At 37.2% G+C, this 12530-nt stretch overlaps 2 protein-coding genes across 2 annotated transcripts in view; one reads left to right on the top strand and one right to left on the bottom strand.

Annotated features, from left to right (window-relative positions):
* LOC107599029 (SAP30-binding protein-like) overlaps positions 1-1240 on the bottom strand; it is a 12702-nt gene extending 11462 nt beyond the window's left edge. Inside the window, exons 1-2 of the mRNA XM_016290518.1 lie at positions 1105-1240; positions 462-580 (exon numbers count right to left, since the gene is read on the bottom strand). Of these exons, the coding sequence (XP_016146004.1) occupies positions 462-580; positions 1105-1198 (213 nt within the window). The 5' untranslated portion in view covers positions 1199-1240. The remainder of the gene's footprint in view (positions 1-461; positions 581-1104) is intronic.
* Positions 1241-1974: 734 nt separating this feature from the next.
* LOC107598987 (sperm-associated antigen 17-like) overlaps positions 1975-12530 on the top strand; it is a 17109-nt gene continuing 6553 nt past the window's right edge. Inside the window, 31 exon segments of the mRNA XM_016290467.1 lie at positions 1975-2085; positions 2694-2834; positions 2978-3037; positions 3279-3410; positions 3559-3724; positions 3833-4027; positions 4189-4379; positions 4531-4692; positions 5173-5228; positions 5459-5579; positions 5835-5960; positions 6065-6175; positions 6367-6511; positions 6599-6784; positions 6917-6954; positions 7071-7169; positions 7277-7431; positions 8077-8210; positions 8351-8403; positions 8492-8746; positions 8851-8965; positions 9074-9187; positions 9311-9474; positions 9576-9723; positions 9957-10117; positions 10230-10359; positions 10650-10852; positions 10923-11055; positions 11138-11262; positions 11348-11518; positions 11980-12089. Coding sequence (XP_016145953.1) covers positions 1975-2085; positions 2694-2834; positions 2978-3037; positions 3279-3410; positions 3559-3724; positions 3833-4027; positions 4189-4379; positions 4531-4692; positions 5173-5228; positions 5459-5579; positions 5835-5960; positions 6065-6175; positions 6367-6511; positions 6599-6784; positions 6917-6954; positions 7071-7169; positions 7277-7431; positions 8077-8210; positions 8351-8403; positions 8492-8746; positions 8851-8965; positions 9074-9187; positions 9311-9474; positions 9576-9723; positions 9957-10117; positions 10230-10359; positions 10650-10852; positions 10923-11055; positions 11138-11262; positions 11348-11518; positions 11980-12089 — 4211 coding nt within the window.

Here is a 12530-nt window from a genome sequence, read left to right as displayed (position 1 = left end):
AACTTTAAATGACTTCTGTTGTGATCTGGCGCTATAGAGAAAATATAATTAAATAAAATTAACTTGACCTTCAAGGGGGGTGGGGGGGTGCCGTTGGGGGGGGTAGGGGGGCGGACCGCCCCCCTAAAATAATGGCAGGGGGGTATGTGGGAAATAATGTTCTTTTTAGCAGCATCAAATGACCCCTTCAAGTTTTTCTTTTTTTCCTAATGACACTGATGATTAAAAAAAGGACAATGAAAAAAAAACAACAATATTTCAAATCAAGTGCTATGATCACTATTTTTTTCCTTGTAATTGTTTGTGGTTGCAAAAATGTCGTGTTACTTCCTTTTATTACAACTGGCTCTGATCTTCTCTAATTGGCGGAAGGTTAATTTTTGTGAATTACATTCTACGTGAATGTAATGGTCTGACACTTCTAGAAAACCCCTAAACTGAAAGATGTGGTTAAGACTGACCGAATTTCTAGTGCTGTCATCATCACTGTCCTCATTCTCCGAGGGCTTCTCATCTGCCTCCTCCACACGACTCACATCTTCCTCTCCGTAACCAGCCCACACCAATCCACCATGAGATCCTGACAGACAAGCACAAAAAAGCTCTTTTCAATTCCACAGGTATATACCATAGTTAGTTATTAGTTATTGTTGCTACTGTAAATCCATAAAACACTAATATGAGATATTTTGTTATAACAGTTGATGCTAACTGTCGTGTCAATGAAGGTTACAAGCATAAAGTTACATAAAGCAGAAGAAGAAAATACATTTTAAAAAAAAAACTTCAACATTAAGTAAATAAAGCAGGAAACAAACCAATTTTACATGCACTGCCCTCTACAAAACTCAATGCTAAACTATTCATCATAACAGCAGCCGTACTACAACCCAGCAATTAATAAAAACCCCAATTGAGCCCATAACAGTAATATATTTTTAAAAAATAAGTCATTTTTTGTCTATTCCACAACATTTGATCATTCTGTTATTTATAGCGACGCGTACATTAGCGTTACGTTACCCCTACATCGACAACAAAGCCGCCAGCGTTGCAAAGTCCCAGTATTTACATGTTTTCCCTAACACTACTTAGAGTTTATACCTTGATCATCTGTGTCTGGATCGGAATCCTGCTCTGAATCATCTCCATAAGCCGCTAGTGAAGTGAGAATAGCATTCTTTTTACCGCTCGCCATGTTCAGCGTTGGCGCACAATAGTGACGTTATGCTATGTTCAGTGTGCGCATGCTCGGCGTTTTGAAACGCGCGTCGCGTGGAATACGCAGATCTGTTTGGTTGCCATAGGTTACCACGACGCTTTTGGAAACTTTGACCAGACATTCAAACTTTTGTTAGAGTTACCACTTTAAAGTAAAAGAACAACAACTAAAAATAACTTAATGGTAGTATTTATTACAACCGACGTTATACTGACAGTGACATTCGAGTGAATATGAAAAAAATAAGTCATTTTTTGTCTATTCCACAACATTTGATCATTCTGTTATTTATAGCGACGCGTACGTTAGCGTTACGTTACCCCTACATCGACAACAAAGCCGCCAGCGTTGCAAAGTCCCAGTATTTACATGTTTTCCCTAACACTACTTAGAGTTTATACCTTGATCATCTGTGTCTGGATCGGAATCCTGCTCTGAATCATCTCCATAAGCCGCTAGTGAAGTGAGAATAGCATTCTTTTTACCGCTCGCCATGTTCAGCGTTGGCGCACAATAGTGACGTTATGCTATGTTCAGTGTGCGCATGCTCGGCGTTTTGAAACGCGCGTCGCGTGGAATACGCAGATCTGTTTGGTTGCCATAGGTTACCACGACGCTTTTGGAAACTTTGACCAGACATTCAAACTTTTGTTAGAGTTACCACTTTAAAGTAAAAGAACAACAACTAAAAATAACTTAATGGTAGTATTTATTACAACCGACGTTATACTGACAGTGACATTCGAGTGAATATGCCCCCCAAACGGAATAAAAGTGCTACTCCATCTGGGGTTACTCCGACTGGGCCAGCTGCTGCTAATAAAAACTGGGAAACAGCTCTTACTTCTGCTGTATTTGAAGAGGTAACATATAAATGATCCTCAAGAAACCGTTGTTTTGTTTCTTCTTCCTCCTCTTCTTCTTCTATATCCCATATCTTCTAATGTATCTATTCAAATCAGCATCATTTACTCATCTTCATGTTGTTCTAAACATTTTGACCGAATGTGTGGCAGAATGGCAATCTCAGTCACCATTTACTTTCAGTGTATGTGAATATATCAATATGCAATGAAAGTGAATGGTGACTAGGTGACCCCCTAACATTCATCTCTTTTTGTGTCATGGATGAATTAAAGTCATACTGGTTTGGAACCACGTGAGAGTGAGTAAATGGTGCCTGATTATCATTTTGGGATGAACTATGCTTTTAAATAAAGAAATGCAAACGTTCATTGCGTTCATTGCAACCAGGAGTGTCAAACTCTGGAGCCCTGCAGAGTTTAGTTCTAACCCTGCTCCAACACATACCATGTAGTTTTCAAATAAGCCTGAAGGACTGGATCAGGTACATTTAATTAGGGTTGAATCTAAACACTGCAGGGCTGTGGCCCTCCAAGAACTACAGATTTTTAAAAAAATTTATTAGACAAAATGTATGTTTTTTCTCCTCTGAATCATCTATGACTAGAATGACTGGAGGGCCAGTCTGTCTATGGTGCAGGCAGAAAAAGCAGAGGACGAACAGCTCATCAGCGCCCTCCTGCAGGCGGTCCAGCAGCCCCTGCGCAAGCTCTTCAGTGTGCTGTCCTGGGAGGACACTCTGGAAAAGGTCTGAAATATGGTTTCTGTTCTGTGATAATTCACATTAGATCATTAGAGAGTATTATTAATGAAATGTAGATGGGTGTGATGGAAAGGAATAACATTTAATTGTGTTTCATTAAAGAAATATTACAATCTTCTGTGACACAGATCAATGAACTGGGAAACCCAAAGACCAGAAAGACCAAAGATGTTCCCATGTTTTGTGAGGTGGGAATTGTTATTCACCATAAAAAACAGAAATGTTAGTATAGTGTTACAGTTACAAAAATGTATTGATCGTGTATAGTTTTAAGATCCAGTCATCCTACGGTGGATGTATAGTTTTGGAGCAAAAAACAAAAAAACAATCAGTTTGAAATTTAAAATGAAATAAAATTAATAAACTAAATAATGCTAAATTATGTTGTCTATTCATGGTTTCAGTTAAATGTCTTTTGTGCTTCTGTAGGTGACTGAAGTTGCAAAGTCTATAATGGATGTTGGAGAGGAAATTACTGTGGACCTGATGGCAAAATTAATAAAGTTTCAGCTTCTGACCATCAAAAATAATGACATTGCAAGGAGGGCTGCTGAGCAGAAGGTGAAGGCTTTTTACAAACAGCTCATGTCATGTCAATTATTCTATTCAAATTTACACTGCATATGTGACAAATTCTAATTAAATATACAATGCATAATTTTTTTAACATGTCTCTGATGAACAGTAACACAGACTATGTGTATTAAAGTCTATAGAGGATAACGCCCGTGCTAAAACAGGACTGAGTTCTGCCGGCAAGGACCAGGGGGGTAAAGGAGCAGCAAAGGGGAAGAAAGCTGCCGAGCTTCCAGTTCCAACTAAAGACACCAATCTCAAACGCAGAGGGGAAGAGGAAAATATAATCAAATACATAGGTGTCCATTTCTGTATTGTTTCTTGTCAAATATCTGCATATATCAGAATACAAAAGTAAAATGGGTTTGCAAACAGTGTTTTAATTTTTACTTTGAACATGTGTTCAGATGATGAGCCTGATGACGGGCCACAGCACTACATCCTGATTGTGGGGTTCTGCCAGCCTCATTTAATCTCTGCATTGGACGGTCTGGGTATCCACGTGTCCAATATCATTAAACTGGGCTTAGATAGAGAAGAAGAATTAGAGGCTCCAGAGGAAACAGTCTCAGATGAGAATCACCACTCAACTGAAGATCAAGGCAAATTGCTAAGAATTTTATTACGTTTATACCTTTCAAATTATATTACACAGTACATGCAGAATATGCAGGCTAGCTCAAACTGGACGACTGATGTTATATTTGTATGCATGCAAAATCAAAATGTAAAATCATCCAGTATTAACTCGTCTTGTGTTCAGAAGTAGAGACACTTAAACAAAAGAGGCAGTGGGAGCTAGATGTGTTCTGGAAGCAGCTGGATCAAGTCTTGAACAGTGGGAATATGGGATCCAGGCTCAGTGATGTTGCCAGGTTGAACTATAATGTGAAGATTCATTTGCTGCCCCAGGACAAAGGCAACACTGAAGCAATGGTGAATGGAGAACAAGAAGTACACTTTCTTCTACCTGTGATTCAGATTTTTTTTCTGTTTCTGTTTAATATGTGTTGTGTGTTGATTGTCATAATATATCTAAAACCCTTGTAAAAAAAAAAAAAGGTTCCACATATTACATTACTTTATCTACCACTACTGTCTATAGCTGGCATTTGGAGCTGCTATATTTGAGGGGGTGGCATGTCTTGTATATGACAGCATGGACTGGAGGAGACAGTACAGCCATTATCTCAGCTGTATAAGGTTTATCCAGGTACCAGAGGCCTGCAGATCCATCCAGCAGTCCCGACCGCAGAGCTCCACTGAGGTACACATCAGCCTTTACAGATAGTTGTGTTGTCAATATGATAAGGCCTTTCCACAATTCATGGCCTTAAATTGATAAAGTCATGGCATTAAATGTTGCATGCATTGCAAAAAAATGAATACCTTCCTCAGTATTTTGTTACAAATATAATCAGCCTTAAATCAAGATACAATACATTCAAAAAGTAATGGAGATTGGTTGGAAGTTGCTTTTTAAACTTTGACACGTTACATACAACTCATAACTAGACCTTTACATTTTGAAAACATATTTTTCCCTTCAATTTATTCCTTACATTTTCTTTACTTGGTCTTAAAAAAGTCTTAAATTTACAAACAAAAAACCTGCAGAAACCCTGAATGTAGCAAGTGCAGTTTTTTCTCAAATGCAGTTCCTTTCAGAAGAGACTTCTTGTGGCAGGATGTACATGTTGTTGTTGTTTTTTTTTGGCGATGATATTTTTCATGGTTTATGTTTTAGGTTGTACAACCCCCAAGGAAGAAAGTAGCATCAGAGGAAGACCCTGGTATACAAGACATGATACACTATTAATGAGATTTGGTTTTACATATAAAATAAAAGCACAATATAAAATATAAATATAAATTTAAGGTTTAAGTTGCACAGTCTCCCATGGACGTTCATGCAAAATGTAATCAACAACAATAACATTTATTAAAGTTGTGATTGAATTAATGTTGTGTCATTTAAAGTAAGAGCACAAAATCCTGTGCACACTCAAAATATTCTTAAATATTTCCTCAGCAGAGCCAGAGTCTCCTGTTCTGAGCACAGAGGTGGATATGAGATTCTACTGTGACCTACTGGACAGGATTCCTACTGAAATCCCATCTGTGCCTTTTATACTGCATTGCATGCTAGAGCAGGTAAGGGCACTTTGTATGATTCAATATAGCCTTCAATTTGAAAAGATAAAAGACTGCTGAACGTATCACTGTATGAGCATACAGACATAAATATAAAAATAAACAAAAATGTGCAACTTTTTTTAATTAACATTTGCACACAGGTTTTACAATCAAATAGGTACACATGCCCTACTGAACGAGGCACATCTGCTGCAAGATGTTGATTTCTTTGAAGATTTGGCTGCTAAATTTGACTTCCTGTGAGATTTTTAGGTGGTGGCTTCAGAACAGGAAGGATCTGATGATTCAGAAGAGTGCTGTGATAAAACAGATCAAGATCTAATCAGTTACATGCTCTCATCTGTGCTGAGTCTGCCACAGGATGAAGAAGACAATAAGGTAAAATGTGGATCACACCAATGCTACAACAGCAAAAAGTCACTGGGTTTCTAAATCAAAATCTTACTATAGTTTTTCTATTATCTCTGCTGGTGTAATGGCAGGATCTCATGAAGAATCTTGAGATGCACAACAGCCCAAAGAATACTGATCAGAAACACCCGCTCCTGCTCAATCACCATGATGAGAGAGCGAGAAGACTCCATCAGCTTCCTGTGAGCATGTGAACATACATTCACAAGGCTCATAATAAAAAGGATGTTGGATTCAAACACAAAAATGTTTGAAAGCACGCACAAATGTTTTATTCTGTGCATTAGCCCTCTTGGATACACTGATAACGTCAAATTTCTAAGGCCTCTAAATTATCAACCAAAAGTGTTGTACACTTATGTATATGTTACAGGTCCTAGATGGTTTTGATGTCATCAAAATTGAAGCAGACATCATGACTCAAAGCCATGTGTGGACAAACCTGATGTCCAGACACGCTGAGAGCGCCATTGATAGACTGACCAGATCACAGGAGCTACTGCATTTCTGCACTGACAGTGAGGAGGAATGACAATGAACTACTGTTTTTATATTAACTTATGGTCCAATTCTTCCTAAAGTAAATTCTTAACGTGTATCTTCAGAGTCAATGAGCTGGTCTGAGCTACAGAGGCTTCTCCAGCTGTTTGTGTTTGAGAGCATGCCGTTGACTACAGTGGATAAGAGCGGCTGTATTAAAGGATCTCAATCAGATCCTCCAAACCCCACACCATGGGACAACCCTGTTGAATTCACCAAACACCTGTACTGGAGCAACAGAAGGATACCAGGTGTGACGAGAGCACAAGAGCAGCCATTACAGTTCACTTTAAGTGATTCAAATGCATTTAAATTCTAAACAAATATTTCTAAAGCAATGTTAAAGTATTTTGTTGTACACATAAGTTGTTTTATTTTTTAAGGATCAGCAAAAAGCAGTGCTGGGACTGATGAACAAACGGTATGACAAGAAAAAAGCTGAAATTTTAACATTTATAATTAAATTAAAGATTTATATTGACACTATCATGAGCAAGTGATTGGTTTTTAATATGCTAATAAATTTAATCAAAGCAGGGTCATGAAGTAACTGTAACAGATCTCCAGAAGACATTGATTCGTCAGCTGGGACACTGGAACTTTGTAGAGAAACACAGTGCTTATGTTTTCCCGCAGGTACTCACCTTGTATCCATATGTTTAATATTTTTGCAATATAATTAAAAAACATCTATTAGAAATTGCAGTAAAAATGACAAATGAGGAATCCCTCTGCATTTTCAGGTCTTTCAGTCTGCGTGTGAGACTTATAGATGTGTGAACACATTTCACTGTTGCAGAGACAATGCAATATATGTCATCTGCCAAAATCCCATGAGCCCTCAGAGGAGTTGCAAAGAATTCTGGGATGCATCACTTCACACAGATGTGGGCTTCAGGTACTTCGTCTCATCATCAAAATTTTACATGGTCCAATCATCCAAAGCCAATTTATTTTTTTTAAAAATGTGCTTGATGCATTTAATGATCATTTTTCTAATACCAAGATTTTTATTACGAATTTACATTTTTAGTTTTCCTAATACGTTGACAATATTGGAACATTCTACTGAGTAAATGCTACACTGACATTTACAGTTAAAAACGTCAGTTACAAAATATGCAGAATGATATAATATAATATAATATCAGTATAATGTAATATTCTTGTAGGAACTACTTGGAATATGTGGCAGACTCAGTCAGTGAATGGACCAAGCAGGAAGAGGAAAAATGGCAGATGGTGCAGAAGAAAGAGGCAGAAAGAACTCCCATTCAAACCCCTTCAGAGTCAAGAGAGAGAGGCAACATATTCATAACTAATGTCAAATATATACTGTATGTCTCTGAGCAAGAGAAAACATATAGACAACATATGTATACATCAACTATATTAGATGGATTTAATGATGTGCATGTTTAAAACTGAGCTTATTTCTTTTAGACTCCCCAATCTCAGACACATTAGAACCGTATATAAGAGAGGACTCTCTCAAAGTGAGCTGTCTATAATATAATATCAGTATAATGTAATATTCTTGTAGGAACTACTTGGAATATGTGGCAGACTCAGTCAGTGAATGGACCAAGCAGGAAGAGGAAAAATGGCAGATGGTGCAGGAGAAGAAAGAGGCAGAAAGAACTCCCATTCAAACCCCTTCAGAGTCAAGAGAGAGAGGCAACATATTCATAACTAATGTCAAATATATACTGTATGTCTCTGAGCAAGAGAAAACATATAGACAACATATGTATACATCAACTATATTAGATGGATTTAATGATGTGCATGTTTAAAACTGAGCTTATTTCTTTTAGACTCCCCAATCTCAGACACATTAGAACCGTATATAAGAGAGGACTCTCTCAAAGTGAGCTGTTAACCATAACATATAAATATTTATATTATACACATTTTCAGATTTCATGATCCTTACACTGGCCTTTCTTCTCATGTAGGCATGGAAGATTGAGCAGGAAAGATTAAAGGAGGACGAACAATCCAAAAAGACTAAGAAAGAAAAAGGAGGAAAAGCAACACCGAAAGTAGGAGAGAGAATCGACTCAGTAAAGGAAAACAAGAAGACTCCGCTGTCCTCAAAAAAGAGTAGAGACAACATGTCCAAAACACCCAGCTCGGCTACACTACATAGAGACAAGACCAGAGACATGCTAGAGACGCATCAAGAACCAGCAAATGAGATGAGAACAAATGTCTGAAATATATATTTCCACATAAAATGCTTATTGGTTATAGTCTAGATTTGGTGGTGCTAACTTTGAAATGAAATGTCTAAATGGTTATATAATTCACACAGGTTTTCACAGGCTACAGTTTAAATGGAAAACTGGTACAGGTTGCTGGCAAAGTTCAGTCTCTCTATCCCTGTGATGGAGGACAAATTGATGTGGAGAGTTTTCACTTCACACAAGGTTTGAGAAATGTGCATGAACATGTACATTTTAAGCCTTATATAAATTGGTTAACCTTATATTATGAACTTAACCGTTTAACCTTTAACGATTGGTTTTCATCTCTAGGGCTGACACAAGTGAAAGTATGTGTAAACAAGGATGGCCATCACTTCTACACACACATTTCAGAGAGAAAAAAAGAGGACAAACTAAAGGATTTTGACATGTTCAGTAAACAAGGTATGTGCTGCAAAACTATTTCAATAGCTTGCATAAAATTAAATAAAGCTTTTTATTCTAAATATATATATATATATACAGCTACTCTACTAATTGTTTTGCCCAATTCAGCTGCTAATGGAGTCAAACCAGATTGTGAGACCGAGAAATTTGGCTCTTTTCATGCTGTACTGGCCAATGGCATTCAGCTCTCCTGCAGTCAGAGCAAACCGATTAAAACAAGAGGTCAAACTCTCCAACCCCCTGTGCCCAATGCCATCTGTACAGGCCAGCAACTACAGGAACAGGTAATTGGACAAAGTATAATAATGGAAAAATGTTGGTTAGTTAGGTTTTAAATTAGTTATGTGTTGTTTAGATTGGCATTCAATTCATCATAACTAAATAGCCATTATCGCCTTCACAAATGTGTGTTTCTGAGGTGCCTGAGGTACATTGTGATCCCAGAGACGATTCCTCTCTTCCACAGTTCCTCAATCTGTATGCATCTCTTCCCAATGGACTCATCCTGCACTTTGATTGTGAGGACTCAGCAGGTGATATGTTTTTTGTGTACATAAAATTCATGCACCATAAGGTTTATTCATTTCTGCTCTGTATTAATCATGATAAAACATTAGTAAAAGCACACTGAGCTGTCATGACTTTTACTGGGCTTGACATACTGCATAACTAGCCTTTGATATTGAAGAATAGGCCTATCCTATTTTATTTATTCTCTCTGTTTCAAGACACAGAACATCTGTAAGGTCTTATCTGTGTTTTTTAGATGGGGATTCTTGTGTCCAATCTCTGCTGATACGACAGAGATTTTATAATGCAGGGTCTAGATCAGATCTGACCCCAGACGTCAGCATACACACTGAGGTCTCCAGGGTCATCACCAGCAGAGGGACTGTCATCAAACACAAGAGAGATGGATCTACTGAGGTATTCACAAATACACACGATTGCATGTGCACTTTTTATGCCACATAATACAGCACAAAAAGCACACTTCTAATGAAATAATGACCTTATACAATATATGTGTGTGTTTCAGGTCTTATTTGCAGATGGTACAGTCAGTACGAGTCCAGACTCTGGACCAGTGTGTGTGCTGGTTCCACACACACTCCTAAAGGAGGAAGATCCTATTAAAGAGATGATAGTGGACACCAAAGACAAGAAAGGTAGCGAATACCACATCAGTGCAAACAAATTGAAAACCATTACTTAAAACTGATTTATTTATTCACACTATATATATATACTGAAAAAAAATCTGGTGTTGTAATCTTTTGTAACATTATAAAAGTCTTTACTGTCATTTTTTATCAGTTTAATGCATCCTTGCTGAAATATATTTCTTTAAAAAAAATCATACTGACCTCACACTTTTGATAAGTATATGAATAAGTATATGAATGAGAGAGACTGTGTAATGTCCTCTAAGTAAATTCAACATGTTTTTCTCTCATAGGCAAGGCTGATTCTAAGGTAAATACAGAGGATGAGCAACAAAAGTCCACAGAAAATGAAAGAACAAAATATTATCTCGAGATTAACGGGGGCTCTTGGACCACCACAACCCCCTCTGGCTCCAGAGTCGCCTCTGTGGCTGGAAAGGAAGTTAAAGTGCAGCCGATACTGGCCTATCATGCTACAGACCCCTTCAGTGGGACAGTAAGTGTCTTGTGATTCATCTCATTTGTGTCAATAGTTGATTGTTGTAATACAGATGATACATGTATAGGCTGTGGTCACAAGAGAGGACAAAGTGCTGTCTGTGCTGAAGAAAGATGGAACGGTGATAGTGGATCACGCTGATGGGACGCGTATTACCTCTTTATACCAGCAGGGGGAGCTGCAACAACATCTGAGCTCAGGTGCAAGAGTGTTTTTAATGCAGTAACATTATAAAAGGTTCTTACAGTGTTGACTGAAAGTGATTAAATCTGATTTCAGGAGAGAAACTGGTTCGGGTGGAAAAAGCTGAATTTGCAACGGTGATTATGGACTATGAGGGAAGAGCATGTGATGTTATTTTCGGGGATGGCACCATCATCAGCGCAACTGCACATGGATCATACAAAGTAAGAGGATGGATGGGAGAATATGTGAGATGTATGTGGCAAAATCATGTGTAAATCCTCTCTCCTCTCTTCAACTTAATTGTAGATTTATCCTCATGGTGGAGGTGTTCTTCTTATTGATAAGGATGGTGGGGTGGTGTACACATCTAAACAGTCTCAAGAGCGATCAGAAAGGAACCCACAAGGCCAATATGTGATGAACCACAGAGCAGATGTCCTATGTCATGTGACAGACCCCGAGGGGAACCACTTTCAAGTACTTTCCATGAAATGTCTATTGTGAATATGTATATTTTTTTAAACACTTGAGAGGATGTAAACAACAATTCAGCAATTCCGTGTGGCTGTTGCAAAGTGACAAGTATTGTTATTTATTCATATTTGAATTATCTTTGTATTTTAACTTTTTTCGTCATTTTAAATATAATTTTTTTTGCATTTTTATGCTTTTCTCATTTTTTATATTATTTTATTATTTTTGTAATATTATTTTATGATGTTATTTAAGCACTTGCCAGGGCAATATTTCAATTTTCATTTAGGCTTTTTAAGTTTAAATTGTTCATCGAATATTATATATAATTATATTTTATTTCAGCTTCATGTCAATTAATGGAAACAATTTTTAGTTTTAGTTAACAATAACAACACTGAAGTGACAACAGAATGTTCTATCCAAGTCATCCTGAATAAAAATCCAGAACATATTGTATGCAGGTTAATGCAGATGGGCAGGTTACTATCATGGCTAATGGATCAGAAACAAAAGAGCCAGAGACAGAAACAGAGCTTCACCAGAATGCTGGCTTTAAAACACATCCACCCAGGTAAGTCCCTTCAGAATACACACCCAAGGTCACTTAAAGTAGATTTTCTTAGAGATTATGGAAAGTTTACTGGAAAGTTAAAAGACTAGACACTATGTAGGCTGTGTAGGATATCAGGAACAGGGTCATTATAAAAAATATTGACTGCAGAAATGAGTATTACAAAAAGACATGTAATCCATTTAGTTATTTTTATCTGCTATTGGTTTTATGCAGTTATTTGATGTAATGCTAGTGTTCCCACACACACACCTGATTGTGCAGTCATTGGCCTTTCTCTCTGTGTCTAAATACAGTACTGTACAAATATATTTAAAGTAGTTAGATTTGTTTGGGAAAATAATTAATACTTTTAATAAGCAAGTATGAAATAATAATTTTTTTATAAAAAAATTTAAAATGTACTCTCAGAAGTTAAAGACATTTATGATGTTACAAAAG

This window comes from Sinocyclocheilus grahami, unplaced genomic scaffold (genome assembly GCF_001515645.1).
Source record: "Sinocyclocheilus grahami isolate Dianchi unplaced genomic scaffold, SAMN03320097.WGS_v1.1 scaffold259.1, whole genome shotgun sequence".
In the NCBI taxonomy this organism is placed as follows: domain Eukaryota; kingdom Metazoa; phylum Chordata; class Actinopteri; order Cypriniformes; family Cyprinidae; genus Sinocyclocheilus; species Sinocyclocheilus grahami.
Note: the sequence above shows the minus strand (reverse complement) of the source record. Positions and strands in the feature narration are given on the sequence as shown.